The 24,887-nt window shown below is 35.9% G+C and overlaps 1 protein-coding gene across 3 annotated transcripts in view; it reads right to left on the bottom strand.

Annotated features, from left to right (window-relative positions):
• Positions 1–2,216: 2,216 nt before the first annotated feature.
• GABRB2 (gamma-aminobutyric acid type A receptor subunit beta2) overlaps positions 2,217–24,887 on the bottom strand; it is a 154,032-nt gene continuing 131,361 nt past the window's right edge. The window contains exons 6-10 of one of the 3 annotated variants that reach the window (XM_074155352.1): positions 24,541–24,678; positions 23,199–23,351; positions 21,846–22,090; positions 6,112–6,162; positions 2,217–2,564 (exon numbers count right to left, since the gene is read on the bottom strand). In XM_074155352.1, coding sequence (XP_074011453.1) covers positions 2,217–2,564; positions 6,112–6,162; positions 21,846–22,090; positions 23,199–23,351; positions 24,541–24,678 — 935 coding nt within the window. Of the gene's footprint in view, positions 2,570–6,111; positions 6,163–21,844; positions 22,091–23,198; positions 23,352–24,540; positions 24,679–24,887 lie in introns of all 3 variants that reach the window. The other 2 variants (XM_074155353.1, XM_074155354.1) reach the window with 2 other exon arrangements.

Here is a 24,887-nt window from a genome sequence, read left to right as displayed (position 1 = left end):
AGTATTATGGCTTGTACTGTAACTTCAGATAAATTAATGTGCAGTTCTAGGATTCATTCTTTGTGGTTCTTACAGTAGCTGATGCAGTAAATCAATGCAGAGAATCAACATTTTCTCTGTAAGGTTTTATACTTGATGTGTATCAACGACAAACAGGCTGTGAGCTCCCTGTATTCACACTGTGCTTCTGTGAAATGACAAAGGAGTTGGCAGCAACTTCTGAAATGAAAGAAAAGCTTGTACAGAAGAATACTATAAGACTGCTTTTATTTATGATAATTAATACCATTTTTAAAGAACAGACTTTGAAGAGAAATACTGAATTTTGATGTGGCTCTTCTTAGAATTGGGAAAAAATTCCAACATGATTCATACCTATTTGCTGAAATTCCAATGCATCTACAAAGTGTTATGCACGAAATGCAGTCAGTAATTAAGTATGTGAACAAAAAGCAACATTTTGACTTGGAAAGTTAATTGCATGATGAAAGCCTGTGGAGCCTGAACCTGGAGGCAGTATGTGAACGTACACACAACTCCCTTGAAAACAACAGGTGGCGCGTATGCCTGGCAAATCCCATTTCAGTTTCAACACTATTTTCTCCCATTTGAAGCAGAAATAAGCATATGATATGCTCAAGACAAAGTCAGAAAACTGGCCTACTAGTTCCCAGAACTGCTTTCCTCCTATCGTTGCCATTCACTGTTAAATGGGGAAAAAATCCCACAGAAACTTGTAAGAAAATTACTCTTAAAAAGCAAGAACAAAAAATCCAAAGAAAATAGTTTATGAAAAATATTCTTAAGAACTATTTTAAAGTATTGCCAAAGGAATACTTAAATGGGGAAAATGTATCTGCCTGAAAAAGAAATCCTTTCCTATTTGGAAGATACTTGAATTCTAGTTTCTTTCAGAAATTTGTAAACAGATGAGAGGTAGCCTTAAGAAAAACAAAATAAAAAGTGAAATGGCATTGCCAAATCTGGACCAAGAAAATACCCTGTCAGTATTTTTTGTACTGAAGTACATATGCTCGGATCTTTACTGTTAAAAGAGGTACGATATGCTTAACAATTTACATCCAAGTTGACTAAAGGTAACAACAGTAGCAAGCATAACACTGGAAAAATTGCAAACTTGGAAGAACTCGCATAACTCCACATGAGTATTTCAGACTAAGGTATGTATTATAACTGACAACATTCATTTGCACAGTGTGTGTGGGTATATATATATGTATATACACACACACATGCTTTTACACATATGTAGCCTTCCCTCTCCTTGGCCCTGTAGTTTACAATTGGTCTCTAGCTCTCCCTACCCTAGAAAGGCAGGGCACCATTGGTTTCCTTCAGCCACCTAGAGAATTACTATTTGGCCAACCAATTTTGGCACTTTGGACAGATGATTTCCTTTCCCCAACACAAACCAGCAGCATATCTACGCATTCAGAGTTGATGCATTTTTATACCATTGCTACATTCCTCTATTGGTCGCAACGACAGTCATTGTGATTGCGAGCATATGTTCTCTCTTTAAAAGCCAAACAAAACTACTGCTTTTTGCTTCAGCTTCTGTGCAAACACCCAACCCTAATATTATCAGTCAAAGGTTTAGTTCTTTCAATAAATAACAGGAAATACCTGAATATGGTTGGGAAACCTCTGACGATCATCATCTTGGAAAGACGATAGGCACTACTTGTTTTCAAGTTTAAACATTTAAAAGGTAAAGTGTATGTGTTTCATAAGCATGGTAACAGCTTTGTACGCTCTCTTAAGTGTAGATGCATGTCTCAGATACGCAGTTTCCCTGGGAATGGTATGTACTGCTGTTGAAACTAGAATTTGTTTCTCAAATGCCATTCTATAATTTGTATCACTAAACTCAAATGGCCATTAAAAAAAAAAGAAGAAAAAAAACAGAGAGCGAGGGTTAATGAAATAGAAGCGATTGTCAAAATTCAATTTGCCTTCACACTCAAAATGCACTTATATTTTGATAAGGGGATATGTCCATACTGCAACTTAACATATTTACAATTTAGCAGATACAACCAAAACATTATAAAAACAGACCATAGAGTGGGCCAGCAACTAAGGTGTTTTAAAATAACTTTTTGTCCTGAATAGAATTTTTCTAAGTCCCACTTTTGGCTGTACAACCGATTTGAAGAGAAATCCAGTTCTTGCTTCCTGTGTGGCTTTGTTTCTTAGTTCACATAGTAAAGCCAATAGACAATATTGAAGAAGGAAAAAACAACAGGGAAGAATATGCGCGACCATCGATCTATGGCATTTACATCAGTCAAGTCAGGAATGGTAATTTTCAGTTGAGATGCACGTCTCCGTAGCCTACTTTTCTTCTGTGCCACATGTCGCTCCAGGGCGTTGCGACCAAAGCTGTGTCTGGGTAAGCCAGCTTTCCGGTACTGGATGCTTGAAGTGTCATAGGCCAGCATAGTGCTTCTAGGGTCCCCAAGCCCCATCACCGCCTCAGAGGCAGCCATCTCATTTTTAATTTCAAGAGTGCTCAACAAAATATTTTCATGTGGATCCATCTGTAAAAAATAAGAAAGCAGATTTAACAGGAGAGAAAAGAAGCCCAATCAGTTGCAAACTGAAGCCATGCTGACAAGGGCTAGATCTAACATTACTAATTCATTGGATGTCAGCCTGTCTAAAGGACTTTATGCATAGATGTGACTATTGTCACTTATTTGTAAACTCAAGAAGCAATAAGGCAAGTATAGTCTAAGGGAATAAATGATATTTCCCTGGACCCCACGTTCAGTGAGCAGAAGCAATACCTGGACATGGAGTACACGCTTAGCTCCTGAAAGTGGGGTTCTGCCACTGGGTAGGATATCTGGGGCCAACATTGAGCTTTTCAGGGTTTTTGAAGGGCAATCAAATGGAAAAGGATTTGCTTTATTTTGGTTTTTCTCCTTTTAAAGGGAAGCTTCTGCTCTGACAAAACCCACATATTTTCAAGGTCTCTCTGCCTCTATAAAACAAGGCCCAGAGTACTGAACAAGAGAATGCAAGTTTTCAGTCCCTATACTCCAAGCTGGACTGGTGGTTACCTGGGGAAAGGCACCGACATAGTCTAACTATACCTATGCGGAAACTCCATTCCGCAGTGCTTATGAATTCCATAAATACAGTACATGCTGTGGAGACCTTAATGCTGGAATAGCAGAGATCTGCAATTCAGAGCAAGGAAAAACAAATACAGAGTATAATCACATCAAATGTGCATTGAACAGTTGTTTCAATGGGTATTTTTAGCTACTACATATTTTTTTAAAGGCAGTTCAGTGAAAACCATATTAATGCAGTGTTGTAAGGAAACCCCTTATACAGTTAAGAGGATTTCAAAGATGAGGAAATAAATTTTACTCTTGGGCAATCTGGAGTAGATCTGAAGTATGGGTAGCAGAACTTCCATTTATAGAAAACAAATATAAGGTTATTTAGGAAGTTTTAATTTTCCTCAGCCTTTCCTCTAAGTATATATTTTGAATTGTGTGATTACAGAGTATAATTAAATAAAAATATTTTAAAAGCAATAATAGCTAATGAGCAGCTAATTAGGTACACTGACTCAGTAATGGTAGTGCAGATACACTCCAGGCCAAATAAGAATGAAACCGTCCTAGAACTCCTTTAAGAATAACTCAGCCACATTATTCATTTATCACGTATATCATATATACTATGATTATTATTGAAAGTGCACAAACTGTGACTTTTGTGGATTTCTAAACAGTAATATGGCATTAGTCTATGCTGTAATATTTAGAAGCCAGCACACAGCAGCAGGAATCTCGCTGCACTACCCAATATAGCACCATATTTGCCATTATTAAAAAAACCCTATGTAATATTTCATATGGCACAGTGAGAGAACTGGGTTGAAAACTGCTGCTTTTTAGTATCATCTGCTGCACAGTATTATAACTGGGAAGTCAGATACTCAAAAAAGTACTTCGGACCCACTGAAACACTGCCATTTGAGTGATTACATCTGTTCAAGTGATGCATAAAAATTGGCATTGCTGAGATGCCAGATTTCCCTCTCTTTTTTTTAATTTTATTTTTCCCCAATCTATGTGAGTTTGCACCCCTCTAGTTTCATTATATTTTAGTTTTAGATTAAATGTAATGACTCAATGTGAAGCAGCCAAAATCATCTATTTTTGCTTTCTTTCCCTCAAAGCCATATGAAATCTTTGAATTTTATAGTGTGTTAGGGGAATCAATTTTTTTTGAGAAGCACTGGAAAATGGGAAAGTTGAGCTGAAACTCAAGAAAAATTCCTTTAAGAACTCTGTAGCATGATACTGAGCACAGTGAGGAAACACTATGTTTTAACCAGGAAGGCCATCAAATCAGTTCTCATCTGCATTAGACAAAACTAAGGCAAAAAGAGTATTCTGCTATTGTAATACAAACAAAAGCAAACATATGCAAAAGCTTTCAAATAGATCTATGAAACTTCTCAAGAGAGCTTTCAAACATTTTCTTATAATGAGTGCAGTTATTTAGAAAATTCTTATGTGATTTTTGGGGTAAGACAAAATTGTCTGTCAATTTTTTTATAAGATCTCAGACAAATAATAAGACCTTCAGTATCCTGAAAATAAAAGCAATTATAGGAACTTGGCATTCATTGATCCCAAGAATGTTTAAAAACAAATAGGGGGTGTATCTTACAAGAGGGGTGCAAAGCCATTTGGAAACTACATTTTCCATAGTTTCACATCGCCTTAAGAAAAGAATAGAAAATTTTGTTCCAATGACATCAGGGGAAGTTTAGCACAATATCCATTAATGCAATGGGTTTACCCCTGAGCCTGGGTTCTTTTCACCTCAACGTTGTGCATTCTAAGATACTGCCTTTGGAAAGATTCTAGTGCCAACAAGTTTTTTCATACCTTAAATAATATTAGAAATTTGAGTGCTCTTTACACACTCATATACTTTCTATGCAACAAAAATGCAAGAAAGTTTATTTTAGTCTACTAGAGATAGATACAGACATGTTTTAGCAACATGAAATCACTCCAGTTAGCTTTTTGCTTTGATTCTTTCATCACTTCTGTTTTAATATCTGTGAATAACACAGCAAACTGCTGCAGTTATCTGGTAATCTTGGCAGTAGTTAGTAAGGTTAGTGATGCTGGGCAGAAAAAACATTTAGCAATATTCTGAACTATCTTCTAGGGCAAAGTGTCCTCTTTGCACATATCACACTGATATCAGAGTTGGAACACAGCATTTTTCAATATTCCAAGAATATTTCAGAAGAAATAATGCAAAATACAGTAAAAATTAGTGATGGGCGAACCTTCAAGTGTTAGAAAAGCCAAGTAAGCACCACAAAGTTCAGGTGCTTCTCAAGCACTAATTTGACCCTCTTGCACCTGGGACAGTGGATTGACCATAACAAAAACTGTATTTTTCATGGTATTTTGAATTCCCCACCTGAAGAACTCCCAAAATTCCAATCCAGAAGTAGAAATGAATGTGGAAATAAAAGAAACAAAAAAAAAAAAAAAGGAAAAACTAAACAAAAGAAAATACTTTTCAACCTTTGACAAAAGGTTCCTTGTCAGATTAGAGAGAGCTGGGAGTGTTATTTCCACCAAGCAGGTTCGCCCAACTCTAAATAAAACATGCCTTTGTAACTAAGTGAAGACTGAGGTAGAATGATAATGAATTACATTTATCGTACACAGCACCACCCATTCAAAAGGATCCCAAAGCGCTTTACAAGCATTAGAAAGAAGAACCACTTCACTTCCCCGTGAAGCGCAATCACCTCTGAGGAGAAACACGGTGACTGACAATGCAGAACAATACACTATATTTTAGTTGAGGAAATGGAGAATGCTGTAGCCAATTGAAACTATGGGGTGGGTGAGTGGTGGTGGGAAATGTTAGGTAAGCAGAACAGTTAGATAAATTGATATTTGGCCAGATGCCTGGGGTTGAGATGACGACGCTATAAAAAAGTGCCATGGGATCTTTAATGACCATAAGCGGTCAGAACCTGAATTTAAGTCTCTGAGGATAAAAACATTAGAAAACAATGAAAGATACCTTTGTTGAATACATTTCTGGACAATGATATGTGCCAATTATTCTTCTGTCCTGTAAGTTAATAAAATCAAGACCAGTTTCCTTAGAGATAAGGCAGCTATTATCTTTCATTTAAAATTAAAGCACTCTAGGGTAATAATAGGACAACTAATTAAAAGATATAAGGACCTCTAAGCCAACAATTAACATAAGTATATTCTGGCTTCAGAGGTGCTATTACTGCCTTGCTCTGCTCCTCAAGGTAACATAACATTGTGATGTAAATGTATTTTTTCCAACTGGTCATTTGACCAAGGAAGATATGATGATATGAAAACAGTTGTTAAAATTATCCCGGGGGAAAAGTAAGTGTAAAAGTGGTTTCAAAAGGAGGTGGAAGAAGGTTAAAAAGATCTCTTGGTGCTCAAGGATTGTTCAACCATAGAACTAGACTCTTTATGGTGAACAGGAGAGTTCAAACTTAATGGAGAAATTCCCAGGGAGAAGGAAGGAAGGGACGATGTGAAGATGAAGAAAAAGTAGCAGTAAGTACCACAGAAATAAAAGGTGAAAGCAGAAGTGGAGCAGAAATGACCAGAGTTCAGCAACCATGCAAGAGGATGGGCTTTAATAAATTAATCTTAAAGGTGGATGACAAAATATATGATGCAAATGATATTCACTTATAGGTCCAGGTCAACTGGAAGAAAAGCTGACTCTGGAGCCTTGAAAGAGGCCATGGCCTTTTCGATGGCCTCAAACAAAAGGAATACAGAGGAAAGTGTAGAAATGTTACCATTATATATTCTTCCTGCTACCTAGAAACTCCAAAATGATGGCTTTATTGAGGAATTCCTCTTACACTAATACATTAGCAACTGTAAAATACAAGGAAATTACAACTCCCACACACATGCATACATACACACTTAAGTACATTAGGACTCCTCCAAGGATGACCAGATCTCTGAAACCAGCATGTTGGTGATTATGCTCTACTGTTATGCCAAACACAGCTTTATAGTAGGAAGGAAATTAATATTGGTGAACTGAAAAGATAGAATTATTGACACTTTTCCTTCTTCATATACTGTTCATTTTCACATATAACCTTCAATTACAGGCAGGAACCAATGGCTCATTTTATGGCAGAATGGCTCAGAAGCCATGGATAAAATAGACAGTAGGGCTGGAATTTCTGATGGAAAAACCTTGTGAAACAAAATAGTTGTAAATTCAGAAGAAATATCCTTTTGTTAAGTAGCGTTGCCATTAGTCAAAAGCAAAACATAGTGAGCTAAACCACAAAGGGACAACAGAAGTCCCCAGTCTATTACAAAGATTAACACCCGAGATGAGGTCTCAGCATTTATAGGTCCTGTGAACTGACGTTCTTAAGAGCTGAAGAGAGAAATAAAGATCCTTTTCACAATGAAGACCAACATGACATGCCTAGACGTACAATTTAATTTGTTAGAGATTAAGATCTTAGTATTATCTATAGCATAGTTTCCCACTGCTTAGCAGCTGAGTTTTGCTTGGAAAACCAGTAACATCCCATTCCTGACTGGTCACAGTAGCTCTGGCAAGATTAGGTGAAAAGTATGAAGTGCATTTTACATATAATAGGGATCCTCCACCTCATCAGCAAGGTTTGACTTATTGATTAAGAACCACTGATCTCTGGGGATTGCACTGACTACACAAGGTAGTGTGTGGAAGGTTGATAGCCCTGTATAAGCTGCTGCTAGGTTCATTCTGGAAGAAAAAAGAAGTAATGATTTTCAAATGGCACCTGCCTAAAGCTATACAGACATTTTTGACATGATAAGCAAGCCTGCTGAGATAAAGCTATATGAAATCATAAAACACAAATGCCTTATATTTCAAAATATCATATGTGAAACAATGTCCATAAAAATGTAAAAAACATTGCATTTCCATCGTGTGTAGAAAATTGAATTTGTTCCAGCGTTGCCATAACTGTTTATGAAACCATGTTAGCATGCATTGGCTCAGATTGCATTATACACCTAAGATTTGGGTCAGGCTGTACAGCATGCAGTTAGAGGACAGTAAAATTGTCTTATAATTTCAGGTTACTTTGGCTTCAGGTCAGAAAATCCAGAGAACCTCTGCAAATTCAATCAGGATTTTCTTTAGATTCTTGGGTTTTTTAAAGCCTAAAAATCTAAACAAAAAACCACAAGAGACCTGTAAGAATTAAAAAAAAAAAAAAAAAGAAGAAAAAGAACATGAGACAAAATGCAAGATCTAGACATGGAGCTTTAACATTGCTCTAATTACTTTCAACTCAATTTCTAGGCATTCCGTTTTACCCTCTGATATATGTTATTTCTTGATCATATCATTAGTAACACATCAATAATTATGACTAAGTTATCGTAGGATTATGGAGTAATGGTTGAAATCCCATGCTTTCTTTCAGCATCCATTACTTACACACAAGATTCCATATTGAAAGCATTGCAGAGTAAGTGCCCACATAAAATAAAAGAGGCTAAAGTATCTTTGGCTTTGACATTTGAATAAAAATCATGAAATATGAACTTTTTCAAACTGCTGCACAGAATGTTCTAAACCAAAAGCCAACAAGTGAAATAGGCAAAATCAGGACTGCTGTTTGAATTCTGGCAAGAATAGGAAAAAATAGAGACGTGGCCTATTAGTGTCCTGTCCTCAACTTGAACCTTATACCACTATCTCTTCTTAAATATCTCAAAAAAACATCCCTGGGTTTTTTGGGAGTAAAGGTGGATAAATCACCTTAGCCAACCAAGAAAGAAAAACAGAGAGTATGCTGTGATTCTGCAGAAAATCAATCTCTAGTAAAGTGAAAGGGATAAATTATGGAAGTAAGGCCTTGATGTTGTACATGTTTTCCATTCTAGTGCACCAAATATAGTTGACCATAAACAGTACTAATTCAGGAAATGAACTTGTAACTTTACCTAAGCAGATACATTAATTTAATGGGACTTCCATAAATATTAAGGTTAGTCATGTTTTCAAGTCATTTCCTGTGAATAAGGCTTTTGCTCTTAGTCCAAAACCATGAATAATGCATATAACCATAAGTAGGAAACAATTTATTTTTATTTTAACCTGCAATCCACCATTTTATCAAAATGGTGGAGCTAAATATTAGTTAAGGAGAATTCTAATTGGGAAGTCTTCAAGTCTAAGTAAGCTCCATATTGGTGATATTTAAAGGTAGTTTCTCTCCCTTCTAGAAATTTGAGGTACAGTTTTCTTTTTTCCTCCAGAAGATTGCAAAATCATCACTTACACCCAAACAATACCTTGTAAGAGATTCTATCTTAAAAATGAAACCCTTCCATGAAAGAAGAAACCTCATCTATGTTAAAGCATCAAAAAGTTCTCCATGAGAAAAGTTGAAAAATTTAAAAATGAAATCTATCTGAACTTCCTGAAAGCGTTTATTTTTACAAGACAAATTTTGTAAATACTAAGAGGGGAAAAAAATAATCAAGCTTTGACTGGAAATAAACATAAAGGAAGCAATGTAAGTAGAACTGGAATTTTTGAAATTTCAGCTACAACTTTCAGCAACAATTTTTTACTACTGAGACATTTAGGAGGAAGCAAAGGCAGGTGATTTGGAATAGAAGTCTTCTGGATTAGCAAATAACAACAGCTCTAAATCCTACTGTTTCCTCAAGAAACAAGGTGTTAGGCAGCCCAGATTCTTACTAATACTGCTCTGATAAAGTATTTGTTATTTATCTGCTAAAACATCATCCCATTTACATGTACACATTTAATTCTCTTGAAGATAATATAAATGAATAACACATCAGCAAGAACCTACACCCTAGAAAGTGCTGTTCTCCATTTTAAGATAAGACCAAAATTTCATCAAACTCCCATGTTGCCCCTAAGCTAAGTCTCATATTATGTTGTCTTACAAAATATAATTTAACAGATATACCTAGCACCAAAAATATACTACAGAAACACAGCAAAACTGCTTATATAAGAAAGCTTTGTGTAGATGAAAAATGCATGGAATATTTGATTATCCTTGTAACTGGAAAAATTTGTAAGGTTTTATTTGGATATAGTTATGATTTTGATATATGAACTAGACAGTAAAAATAAGGCTGATAAAGCTGCTTCTCTAGAACAGACTTCTGTAAAATACATCGAAGTTATTTTTCTTGTTTGAATTCAAAAACAATGTGCAAAGCACTGTATAGCATATACTGTCACAAGGGTGGGTGGACTGTACGGCAGTCTACCAGTGTTTCAGCCATCTGACCATGATATACTCACTTGCCAACAGATTTAAGCTTGTGATTTTAGGGAAGATCAACAACATAATTCTTGGGCACGAGGTCCAAGGAAAAACTTTGGGAGCAATGACAAAGATAGATAAAACACTGAAGAGAAACTGCAGTCAATTCAACAACAACAACAACAAAAAAATTAAAATTCTTTATATTTTTCTATGGAAAAAATCACTTATAAGTTTTCATTATGAAGAAAATAAAGATGAATTTCCAACTTTTGACAGCAAATTTCAGAATGAAAAAAGATCTAGAAATGTACTTATGATCATGTCCAGTGCTGATTTAGAAGCCTAAATACTGCCAGTTCCATGGCCACAGATACTGCAAGGCTCAGAGGACTAATCCTAACAATATTAAAATGAAATTACTTCCACTTTAAAATAATCAAAAAATCTGAATTTGTTGACTGAATTGGAACATTCCTGCATGACTGACTTGCACAGTGATAGTCTGCTGTTTTGGGGAGACTAACATTTTGTCACTCATTTTGTTGCCAAGGTATGGTTAGTCGTTTCAGATTTGTTTCTAAGGAAGTTTCTGCATATGCAAAATACGTGACAGTTTTATGTATAATTTCAAATTTTATATTATACTTAAACTGGTTTTGTGTATGCAGTAGTTCTAGAGAAAGTAAAAACTAGATTGCAGTTTTGTTCCTGACATTTTGGTGGCCTTTTGTGATGGTAAATTTAACCCAAACTTAAGTTTGACTAGTTAAAGGTATTATAGTTCTATAGCAATATATACACACACATATAAAATATAAATATATGGATAATAGGAGAATTTCAGAACAGATTTAAAATGAAGGAAAAAAAGACCATGTTTTTTGACAATAGTGTGCAGGTTTTTTTTGACACATAATTTTATGAAAATGAGAAAAAACAGTTTAATAACATGGAAACATGGTAGGTGTTTATGTAAAACGTGGTCAATGTTGTAAAAGATTCACAAGATGCACGTCAGGAAGGGTGATCTACTCACAACTGAGAAAGCTATTAATGAGTCAATGAGACAAAATATAGGCTTATTTTTAAATGGCAAATTATTATATATTGTATATGCCTCATGATACAAAAAGTAATGAAAGCTGAAGAATCATCCCCCACAACAGCTAGCCCTCTCCAAATGGTACCTACATGTAATCAGCTTTTGGATTTTCTCCTCCAACTATATATATTATCATATACTTTGATAAACAAAAGACCTTCCATGCAACAACTGAAACTTCTGTAAAGACACCTTTCCTACCCACAAATGCAATAGCTTGAAAGTATAAAACCTCAGAATTCCATCTAGCAAAATGGGAGCTAAAATCTTCCATTTCTGAAGACCTTCATTTCCAGTTACTTTCAGGAACCTTTGAATACTCAAAGAATACATGGAAATAAAGCGGCCCCAACAAAACATTACATGAAAATAATCATGTTGATTTAGGCTGTATGACCTTTACTGTTGTATCCCTCAGATCAGCCCAAAAGCATTAAGTTTTTGACAACACTATTACCAGAAAGTTGAGTTCATTTTGTGGACATAAGCAAGGACAAGGATGCAGGGTTTTTTGTACATAACTTTAAGATATATCAGTTTTGGGAGAAGGCTCAACAAGTTTTTTGGGTGGTGAAAAAAATTAAATTCAAGTCTTTCACAGAGGAATGAAGGCATAAAAATAAACAAGTATTAGACTTCTATGTTTTAATATAACATTATTATATATTAATATAATTATATATAATTAATGATGTTATTAATATAACATCATTACAGAGGGATTCTTAAAACTAATATCTAAGGAGTAAAAAAATATATATTCATATATATAGACATATATGTCTGTATATAGATACACACATTATATAAGTTTAGGCATAATCCTACTGACCCCCTTACCTTTTTCCTAAGTTATGTGAGAAACTAATTCCTGGGGTCTATCTTTCTCCATATCAGAATTCTGGGAAAACCGCTAGTATCCAAAAGAACGAGTCAAGTGAATTTCACCAAGTAAATTCACCAAGTGAATTTACCAATAAACACAGGTCTTCATAGCTTAGCAGGACTGTTTCATTAAATTTAACATGTATTTATGCAATACACACCCTGACACCCTTTTTAAAATATGTATGTATAAGGAAATATATGGTTTGTACATGTCTACGTGGATGCCCAGTTCATATGCTACATTAATAGTATTTTGTTATGAATATTGCTAGATATGTGATTCCTAGTTTGTTTGGGCTATTCCTCTCATTAACCTTGCTCTATCTTTATCTTCATGCAAGACAAGCAGTCCTCGTGGCATGCTGCAGAGTGACTGCACCATGTCTCTCCTGGGAATTAGAATGTTTCCACTGTTGGAAAAAAAAAAAAGATTTTGAAGAAAAAATACTTTTAAAACATTGGGAATGTGTCTTTAGAATGTATTCTGACACAGCAATTTGGGGATTTTTTTAATAGTGTTGAAAGTATTAACTTGTTTCAGTTCAGGTAATCTTACAGCTTCAAGAGCAAACAACAACAAAGGTAAAGCATCACAGTTAATAATTAATAGTTACCGATAGATTAAAGATGGGCAAACACTATAAAAAAAGGATTTGAAATTTGTATCCTCCTTACCAGTTTGGGATACTATCATTCTGATTATGTAAACACTTCTGATATGAATTTTGGTTCACCTGAAATCGATTTCCCCTAAATTAGATGTAACAGTGTATTGCTATCTGCAAAAAGAAACCAAACAGATGTTTGTTTTAGACACTATAAATAAAGCAAAGGGGTTGACAGTCATCTTCTACATTATAACAATATTTTTACCACTTAGTGCCATCCTAGTGTACATAATGCAGTGATCTCAAGATTCATGAGCACACCTAGGTTACATCCCCTAGCACATAACGATTAGAGTTACAACTTATTTTTTTGGCTAGAAATTGGTTGACTCATGGCCATTCAATTAAACCTTGGCAAACTCTTTAGAGCTGATCTGCTTTGGGAAATCAATTCACCAAATTCACTAGCCAGACGTGCCTTCTGGACTGCAGCTACACACATTTCTTCTACTTCACTGTACATAATTTGCCTTTTTTGTGCCTTATTTCCCCACAATCTGAAATAATAATGTAAACTGCATTAATGGGTACTTTTTTGCAACCAAAAGCATACTTAATTCAGGGTCACTGGTGGATGGCAGGTTTGTAGCTACACTACAAAAGCAAAAGGGATAATGTGCTTTAAACAAACGGACTGTGCATGCACTGTTCTTACATAAATTAAACATGGCATTCGAAGGAGCGCAGCTGCAGAAAGAAAACCTCACGCAGTTGACTTGACCTTTATTCAGATGTCATGTGGAATACCACTACAGATCATAGAAATAAATCACCTTCTGACTACTTCTGCAAAGGGCTGCGGGCTAAAACTGGAACTTCCTCAAATTTCACTCCTACCAAAACTCTGGTTTCAACAAAATGCGAATAGGCTGGCTGAGCACTCTGCGCATTGCTTATTGTTTCATATGCAAATTGTTCCTTGATATCGCGTGAATGTAAATTTAGGAGAAAGGCTGAGCTTTTATAATCCATGCCTGTTTTTATCACGTCCTTCAGTAAACTTCTGTGCCAGGAATACCTTCTGACCCTGATCAAGAATCAGTTCCCATGCAGTTTCGCCTGTACTGCAAACAAAACGAAAACTCTACTTGGAGGGCAAAGGAAGAGGATGAATGCTTTCACTGAAATTTGGACAGTGGCAACATTAGCTCCAGTGATACAGAGCAGTGAAGATAGGAGATTTTAGACTGAAATTTTAAAAGCTTCATGTTGCCTTAGTGTTTTAATATCCTGTTCAGTTTATTAACTCAGTCTGTGCATACTGCTGTTTAAAAATTCCTCTTTTTTCCAAAAGCTTTCACAGTCTTCAGCTTACTCATGTTTTATACTAGAAGTACCTCTACTGCATAGGGTATAAGATGCAGTTCTATGTAATCACTACTGACTGGTGTTAGATACCTTTGCAATAATTCCTCCTCACTAGAGGTGCATTTATGATTTCTTCAGTTAGAAATGAACAATAATTGCTGTGAACCAAAGAAGCCAGAGGCAAGCCAGCAGTAAATCAGAGGGGAAATAAAGGTATTAGCCAAGCCTAAGCTAACGAGCATTGCCTTAGAGCAAGGTACATTATCTCAGGCCTGCAGCCCTGTTAATGCATCTTTACCCCTTAGTCTGAAAATCGAGGAGAGCAATGTCGTCTGTTTGCAGCACACTGAAAACTAGCACAAGTTGGCCTGCAAAGGGCCACATGTATATATTAATGGATTCACATTGGCTCAATTTAACACACCCCATGTAATTCCACCCCTCTTTTTCAAAAGAGACATCTATGGATATGATGGTGAAAAAATGCACAGGCCCTTCCACTTACTCATTAGTAAAGTGGTGAAAAGAAGTTTGGAAGCTATCATGGGAAACGGCAGGTAACAAAGCAATACCTGAGCTGACTGCCATTTCAAAGTGTGCTGGTATTGTTGGCAAAATGAAACAGCCGGTACTCAGTCTCAGTCTTCATATTCAAAAAGTACACATATGTGAGCCAGTGAATCTGAAAATGGGTACCTGGAGAAGGAAGATGCTGTGGGAGCCCCAAGTCCTTCGTAGACTGTCAATGGCCAGAAACTGTCCATCCTCAGCCTGCCCAGTTGTGTAGGTGAAATAATTTGGTGCAATGACTTGTGAAACAGGTAACTGCATGGTCCTGTTTGTCTTAAAACTCTGATAACGTGGTGGAGTCCTCTGAAAATGGAAGATCTGAGGAGAACTATTCAACTTCCCAGGTTAAACTTGGTCAGACTCTTTTCCTTGGTCAAAAAGGTGTAGGGAAAAAACTCAGCAGACGCAACAACTTGAAGGGGAAGAAAGTTACCATGTTAAGAGCAGCTGAGGGCAGGTTAAGCTTCTATTTGTTCTTTCTTGCCATCTCATCTCCTTTAGTAACTGTGTGCTAATTTGGATATAACAACAGTGGGTCAGGAGGGCAATGAATTGCAAAGATACCTATATTTGTTTAAACCTTCTTAACTTGCTAAGCCCTACATTCATTCTTCAAGAGAACTTCTCTCTTGTGATTCAAATCTATTAATATGCTGTTTAATCTCATTATCACATTAAAGTTCCGTGATCTCTACTTGGTACCCAAATTTCTGATAGAAAAACGTCATTAGTCTGACAATTTCACTGGTTTGTGGCTTGGCACTATGTAACAGTAATGCGCTGTAACTTTCGGACGGGCTGACTGAATACCTTACGTAATACAACGACTACTGAGTAGAATTACTCATTGTTTTAAAAATACATTCAGTATATTTGTAAAGAGTCTTTGTGTTCAGAAAAAAAAACTTATCTAAACATGCAGAGGTTAGCAATGTCAGTTCACATTTATTTAAAAAAAAATATGACTGAATAAATCTGTATAAACAGGTCTATGAAGTGTTGCATAATATGCTGACATTTTTCCCCTCTTTTCCAGAGGAAAATTGCTTTATTAATGCTCACAATAACAACAGCATGATTGCAAAATTAGAGGTGGAGCTTTATTTATGTGTCTTACGTTATCATGTATTTTAGGTATATAGCTTGTGCCTCAGGTATATAGCTCTGTGCTTTGAGCTAGGTTGGAAGCATCTAGGCTTCAACTATTACTGCAATTTTATACATTCTAAGACCACATTCAGTGATGTATTTACAATAGGCAAAACCCAATGCCACTTCTGTGAAGTGGCAAATCAAATTACTTTGACAGAATATAACAAATTTTATATAATAAATGTTAATTTGCAATAATTAACTGTTCTAAACCTAGATGATCTAACTTTACAGGAAAAAAAAAAAGATAAAATAGTTCAGAAATAATTTAAACAATTCCTGAATAACATGCATGTAAGAATTAGAAAGATGGGACTAGGAATGGAAGGTAAGATGCAGGAAATCATTATATGGTAACGCCTCTATAGGGTTTGATACAAGGGTTGAAAAAATGCAAGTATCGCATCGTGTTTCCAGCTAATATCCTAGTAAGGAAACCATACTGATGTCTAACAAAAGACTGACAACATGCTCCATCAAGAGATGGATCTGTAGCCCTTCTTTAATGAGAGCCTTGATGTAGGAACTTGTATCAATACTCACAGCGAGTATCACCTCTGCTGCTGCCTGACACATTTCCAGTCTCTGTTGCTTTGGAAGAGGGCGGCATATAGCTGCTTTTCCATTATAACTACCCCTTGACAAACATTCAGCTGCCAAGATACAAGAAGCACTTCTTTATAGAGCAAGAAGAATCAGCTTTTCATTCAGGCCAGTACATTTACCATGGTCTTTACTGTGACAGTTCTGGTTTCCAGAACCAGTGGTTTTCTGATCTATCCAAAATAAAAAATACACAGATATCATTGATATTGAAACGCATTTTCACCTTACTTACACCTCCAGAGAAGTCAATTAATATATGTAGTAGTCCGGATCAAATGCGTTAGATGAGCAACTGCGGAAAAACCAGCAATGAATCCAAAAGATGTAACAACAGCATAAGCAGAAGGTTGACTGGGAATTTAGTAACACAGGTAAATATACTGAATCCAGAGCCTGGGAGGTGATCAGACTGCAAATCCTGAACAACACAAAGACTAGAATATGCATCAGACACATGACAGTGACTAGCATCAGCAAGCCCATCTAAGCCACAGTTCCAAGATGGAAACATCCAAAGTAAAATTATTGGATACAACAATGTAAGAGAAAATTTAAAAATTAATCAGAAACACCGTGGCTACTGGATTCTGGAAGAAACTTGTAGAGTATAAATCAGTACTGAGAGAGCACCAAGAAGCTAATTATTTGAACAGCAATAACAGAAATTAAGTATATTAAAACGGCTGGAGGTCTACAACAGAAATTATTTGCAGTTGTACCAGGCTCTACACTGAGATTGTGGTTAGGCTAACCACCTCCTTGAAGACAAAAGCCAGGCTTCATAAGGGAGAAAACTTGAACGGTTATATCACAGTAGCTTATTTTCCTCCCCCTACCCCTTCTATCCCGAAAGGAAACAGAAACTGAAATTACAATTAGAAGAAAAAAAGCCTCATAGAGGCTTTTAGACCAAATCCTGCCAGGCCATTTTAAGGTAATTACAGAATTAACAGATGAAAGTAATGGATTTCAGTAAAGCTTTTGACATATTATATTGAAACTGAAGAGATGATATGTCCCAGATATATTTACAATTACCCACAGGAAGACAGTCGGCTGAACGATATTGTGAAGGCAGAGATTAGAATTCAGCCCCATTTTTTATCTTATTTGTTAGTCATCTGGAAGAAGCACAGACAGTATACTAGATTAGTGCCCTGAGCCTAAAGAAAAGATAGCATGAAATGTGCCTACAAAGGATCAAAAGAATGCTGATGACCATCAACATTCCTGTTTAAAATAGAAAAGTCCACAGAATAAAATTGCGTAACACTGGATTAGAGTATATATACCATAGTTTATGACACATATTACATCTTCAACCAGAAATACAACACTCCCAGTTTACATATGCTTATATATACACTTGCAGCACTATGTCATACAGAAGAGATTGAAAAATTTGAGACTATAAAGATAATAAAGGCATTTGAAGAAATAACTTAATATAAGATGATGGGCTTGAAAAGAGAGGTGAGGAAATTATGTGAATGCTCTTTCCAAGAAACGAAGGATGTCTAGAGTAAGAAGAAATCCAGTGATTTACCTGTAAGCAACAATACGACTGTTTACAGAGAGAACAATTAGCTTTGACAAAGGCAAAAGATGATGAGTTAGACTAAAGGAATAAACTGCTAAATGCAGCTTGAGAAGCTTCAAGTGTGGAACAATCATACACACAGCCATTTTAACCTGAAGTCACTGCAAAGAAAATTAAGCATGTCCCTATCTGCTGGTAATTGAGTCTGAATCTTCCTTGAGTTTTGTGTCCTTTAAATTTCTCCATTATTTTATTACTCAGGTTTCAGAATTCAAGAAGCAAATCAACATATTGGACAAATCCCTTCTCTTCCTTTCCCTTACTCCAAACAGAGCTAACAATCTTTGAAAATGAGGGAGTATATGAAGTTACGATCTTCTGTGATGAAGATCTTATACTAGATATAAGGAAGACATTTTTTTTACGATGAGGGTTGTGAAACACTGGAACAGATTGACCTCAGAGACTGCAGATGCCTCATCCCTGAAGACATTCAAGGTCACCTTGGACGGGGCTCTGAGCAACCTGGTCTAGTTGAAGATGTCCCTGGGTATTGCAGGAGGATTGGGCTAGATGACCTTTAAAGGTCCCTTCCAACCCAAACTATTCTATGATTCTAAAAAAACAAACTAAAACCAAATCCACCACATTCGGCATACTACATGAATACAATATAAAATTTAAAGAAAGATATGGCCACAGTTTCATCTGGAATAGACCAGGGGAAGCTCTGCAGCCAGCCTGATAGTGTTCACTCAAATGGAAAAAACAGGACATTCTCCTACAGAGTCACCAAATCTTCAAGGTATGACATTGGATTCAGTAGATAGCAGTCATGGAAGAACAGCTTCTGCTGTGCTTCTGTACTGTTTTGTAGGCTCCCTGGTATCTTCTGAATAACACTGGGCAAAAATAGAGAGACTGTCAACGTCTGTGCCTGCCCTGGAAGCTCTCTGTACCAGAGAATTCAACAGCATAAAGGGAGTATGTATTAACTTCTACTCTGATTTTGCAAGTAGTTGTGGATGGAACGACTAATCAGCACTTCTCCTCTCATGACCTTCTGTTGTTCAGAAAAATTGTAAAAGGCTGTTACAAAAATTGGTGTTGGAATGTGATGACATCTATTACAGATTTGCTGGCCTATAATGTATAAAAAAAGATGCTGCACTAAAGCAGCAGTTCCAATAACTATTCACCGGCTGTCTTATAATTTCAATGCTGAATGCAGTAACAGAGCAGTAAAGACGTTTTCATTCTCGTGTTTTGAGGTTTATTACTCATGGCATTAATCTTTTCTCACATAGTATCTGAAGTCACAAATATAAATTCATAGTATTCCATGTAGCGATAGAAGAGGAATCTAGTAATATTACTTATACTTCATGAACTTAGTCCTTCAGTGTTGGATCTTAATTAGAGGTGGAGTGTTCATTTTGGTCCCATTTCTAAAATACTTGGGTTTTTATGGAAACCTGTGTCTGAACTGAATTTGGCAGTTCAGACCCATTTCTGGTTCTTGTACATGAAAAACATTATATAATGTTTGGCCCGCTTTCATAGATAAAATATTCAGGTCCATTAAATATGAATGTTTTCTTGCTGCTGGTCAAACAGCAAGAACAGCTGTCAGCTCCTTTCCTCCTCCCCAGAGCAGCCTATGCGCAGTAGGACAGTGTTCTCTGATAAGTACTCTTTTCTGATCCTCTCCTATTTGATTCTCTGTCTATTGCTTAAGGGATTGTAAACCTGATTATCAGATCAGAGTGTATCTGGGTACCAGAGCAGAACTGCCATAGAATGTGAACCATGTCGGCCTGGTATGTTAAGCAAAAGGCTCAGTGTGAAAACATGTAAAGAAAGTTGTTCCCGGTATACTTTGTGTTAATCCTGTAGGCTGGTGAATTTCTGCAACAGTTATGGGAATTAATTTGCTGTGCTTACTGGATTAGCACACTAGTTAGTGCTTTCAAATTCTAGTTCATGATTAGGAATTTGCCACTACACTTTGGCTATTCTGTTACACGGCTGAAATATCCATTGTATGAATAAGTATATAGAAAGTAGCACAAGTGGAACAGTATACAAAAATATACCTCAGCTTGTGGTGACACTGACACCTATGGACCATCAATTTCCATTGATGCTAGAGGAAAGACTTCAGGTAAATGCAGACCTAGTCTCAAAATTCCTTACAGGGTTACAGCTTAGTTAATAGCTTTGATTGTTTAAAGGCAAACTAATTTTAAAAAATAAAAATGACAAACTAAATAAAAGATTGCAACTACTTTTTACATTGCTGAAAAATCACCAGTAGAAAAGGATTTTACAGAATCTTCATGAACTTTACAATGGAAAAAGGTGATCTAAAAGGTATCGTAACATCAAAACTAATTTCATCATTATGCATTTGCCTTCATTCATTAAAACATGTTTTTCTCAAATTAAAAAGAAAAAAAAAAAAAAGAATGGGTGAGATCTAAACCATGAAATTATAATCCTCCATCTTAAAAGACTATAAACTATAACCTATAAAACTAACTGGTTCATGCTATCAACATGTTTTTGTTGTTCCAGCAAACATAAAACCAGGTGTTCTTCTTTTTGCAGGCACACTGTGGTAGTGTAGAAGTTCCAAACAAATGCGAGATTTCCACCACTAGAGCTGTATGAAACTTATGTTTCCACTTCACAAACAATCACTTGGGTTTTTTTCTGATTCAGGGTTTGTTTTCTTAAATTCTGTTTTTGATTTTTTCACCCTTGGAGTATCATGCTGAATTACAAATTCAAAAAGCTTCCCATGCAAAAAAAAAAAAAAAAAAAAAAAAAAAAAAAAAGATAATTTAATTTTATTTAACTTTCCAATTTGCATGTGTGTGAAAGCTTATACATTTCACACTAAGTACATTTTCGCATTCAGCCCAGATTTGCCAATGTGTGAAACTCATCCAAAATGGTCAAAGTGAAAAATGATAAGTGCTTTATGATAAGTGCTCCATTTTCATTAAGCATAATGGATACTTTTTCCAAAAGTGTGTATCTTGGCAAATGTACTTTCTGCCTCAATTCTCCAACCCCAGGGGACCATTTTCAGATTCAAAATTAAGTGCACAGCAAGTTGATGCTTTATTTCTGAGCAGTTTCTCATTTACCCAACAATATCCTGGGCTATTATATGTTGAAAAATATGCAAACTTTTCAAGCTTTCAACAATTTTGTAGCAAACATTTCTTATCCAGGTCATCTGAAAGATTTATGAAAGTAGGTTAAATTTAGGGTTTATTTCCAACATTCCATATAGCTCTGACTAGAATATCAGTTATAGCCATCATTTTGGATTTGTTCCTTTGGAAACAGATTAGACATATTTAACTCTACATCCTGTCTGAGAAAACGTCTCACAGTAAAGCTTAACTGAGCGCATGCTTTAGAAACAAGTCATTCACTTTTCCAGGCTAGAGGGCAGCATTCATTGCTGAGGTGTCTAAATACGCTGCTCTGCAGAGCTCAAACAAGATCATAATAATCCCACTCCACTCGTTTCTACAAGAAATTACATTTTAAAGCTCTGTCTGGCAGAAGTGAAAGTCTGCTTTCCTGGGGCAATGCTAAAAATACATCCCCGTTTCAACTTGCCTTATTGACATCCATTCGCAACTTCTCATTGTTGGCACTGGCAGCTTTTTCTGCCGCTTTCTTTTGACGCTGAGGTCCCCTGCCAAAGAAGATGTAGTTGACCAATGCATACTCCAGCAGAGCCATGAAAACGAAGACAAAACATCCCATGAGGTACATGTCAATGGCTTTCACATATGGAATTTTGGGAAGAGTCTCTCGAAGATGGGTGTTAATTGTTGTCATTGTGAGCACAGTTGTGATTCCTGGAAAAAAGAATTGACAAGTCTATTGGTTGAATTCATTTTCATTTTCTAACATAATAGCTCATAATATTCAAATGCTAGAGCTGAAAAATTCCAGATTTTTTTTCCTGGTGGAAAACTTCCCACCCCCAACCTCTGTCCATATTTCTTGTCTTTTTTTTTGTGTGTAAGCAAAGAAAATTACATCTGTAATAAATTGTGTTAATCAAACAAACAGTAGTGGGATTCTATGATTAAGTTTTTAACCACCTAAATGGTAAACTTCTCTAAGGAGTCTCAGTTACAATTACCAGCCTAGAGTCACTGTTATCTTGCTTCCCTCCAGCATTTTCAGGGTATCGGTAGTCTTGAATTCTTATGGGAAAATGCTACACAGAAAGGCCTGATAAAACTCAGACAGTATCCTATAGAGTTTAAATGTCAAATTCTCAATTTTATCTTTTCTATTAATTTACTTATTTTATCTATAGAGATCTGTACTGGTAGCTATCAGTCTGATTTATACAAAATTTGGCAATAAGTACTCGTATTTATATTTGTAACGTGCTTGGGTACTCTGACGAGGGACAAAGTACAAACAAACACACATGGGATTAGCGATGAGATATAAGAGTACTCTAGAGATTAATTAGGGAAATGGTTTGCTTTTAGAATGTAAAGTAACGGTAAGGAAAAAAAAACAACTTAAGGAGAAGCTAGCTACACAATCCTAGTAAAGCAGTATTTAATTCATACCTGAAAGGAAAAGCAATTTATAATCCATAACACAGTGCTGATTGTGTATTCTGGACTGCCATGGGCAAAAGCAAACTAATGCATTCTCTTTGGAGAAAAACAAGCAGTAAAACAACAACAGAAACTGTTGAGACAATTTGGCTAATTCTGGTTACAATGATTATACAGTTAGCTAATTCAGACATGAAATCACTTTAATTTTTATTTAAATTGTGTTGATTTAAATACTGATTCAAATAATACAAAGCTTAACAAGCCAGACATAAAAAGATCTAACAGATTTATTTTTCAAATCATGTACTACCCACTAAGCCAGAAGCAAGAAAAAGCATTCAGCTAATGCACACTGCATGAGATGTGTAAAAATGCCTACCTAAAGCAACTCTTGCAGCTGAAGCATCATAATTAATCCAGAAGGAAACCCAGGATAGGATAGTGATCAGAATAGAAGGCATGTAGGTCTGCAGAATGAAGTAACCAATGTTTCTCTTAAGTTTAAAGCTGAGAGACAGCCTTGGGTAGGCACCTAAAAGAGAATATTTGGTATGGCCATAATTTACTTGTATAAAGCCTGAAAACATTTTTCTGTCATTTTGTTTTTATTGTTTCATGCAGCACAGAGTACACACAGAGTTGAAAGATCCAGGATAATCAAATGCAGAAATTCTAGCAAGAATTTGGATTAAATAATCTTTTATTCTAAGGGTACAAGGCTGCTCTAAGTGCATACCTACTACTAATCATAATATTCAACAACAAACAATCAAAATACATTGCAGAGCATCAAAGCACAGAAATGCTTCTTCCCTGATAAGCTGCGGTATGCATACTTCAGTGTAACCCTTATTCTAACTTTCTCTTCAAGCAGCACACTGCTTGTCCTTTGTCACTGGACACCAGAAATATTTTGGTGTATGAAAAACTTGTTGACATGGGTGCCAAGAGATCACTGTTCAAGATGCATTTCTGGTTGGTTTTGAAGAATTTGGGATGCACAGTCCTGCTATACTCCCTCCAAAGATTATTTCTATCCATATCTAGAAAATGAGGTGTTTTTTTTAAACACACCTAGCAGCTTTCTCAAGTAGGTAGAGAACATCACATACCAACCCAACTCTTGTGTCTCTTGAATGATTTAATATGCCACTGAAATGTTTTATTTGTTTCTTGTTTTGTTTTTTATCTTATGAAATCCAATCTTAATTTCTACTCCTCCTCACAAAGCATCTTTTCAGTCTTCAGAAAGTCATATGCTTGCTGGCATAGGCTAACCTACAAATCCTGTGGAACAAGGATTTTAAAGGTTTTACGGTGAAGACAAAATAATTAGTCTAATACACCCAGTTTGGCACAAGGAACATCTAGAAATAGCGACAGAAAGGTTCCTAAACTTCCTACACGCTGGGTAACTTCTTGTTGGGTTTAGGACGCTGAGGTGTACAAGTGGCTTAATGAATTTTCATAGGAAAATAGAAAATACAGCTTATTTGACTGAGCCGTAACATAACAGACTACTGTATCCTCTTCATATGTTAATGGGTGATGCCTTATACATTGTGAAAGCTTTAATAAAAACTGTTCCTTTCAAAATTCACAGTTGCTGCTCTAATTCTTTTTCTAAAATTTTTGCTCAGCTCCTGAACTGCATGTTGAGAATTAACCCATTTCTAAAAGTCTTCCCAGTGAATTCCCCTTTCAGCTTCCCCTCCACAAACCTGTAGAGAAAACAACATTCTTGGTGATAAGCTTGTAGTCTACAATGGAGAACTGTGGCAATTCGATCTTAGTCACTCCTGTGACTGCATTATCACCCCCACGCCAGTAAAATTCAATGTCATCTGTTGTATAGCCATCTATAAAAACAGGAGCACACAGTTAACATACACATTTCTTCTGACATCATGGAGAACAGTTCAGAGAATTCATTCAGAAAATAACTTCAAATATATTTCTAAAACTAAATCATTAATAACATAATAGATATAAACATACAGGCAGACACAGGTAATTCTAAATATAATTTCAAATGGCAATCATAACTGTATTTTAATTTTGGGGTTTT

Source organism: Numenius arquata, chromosome 11, assembly GCF_964106895.1.
Source record: "Numenius arquata chromosome 11, bNumArq3.hap1.1, whole genome shotgun sequence".
In the NCBI taxonomy this organism is placed as follows: domain Eukaryota; kingdom Metazoa; phylum Chordata; class Aves; order Charadriiformes; family Scolopacidae; genus Numenius; species Numenius arquata.
Note: the sequence above shows the minus strand (reverse complement) of the source record. Positions and strands in the feature narration are given on the sequence as shown.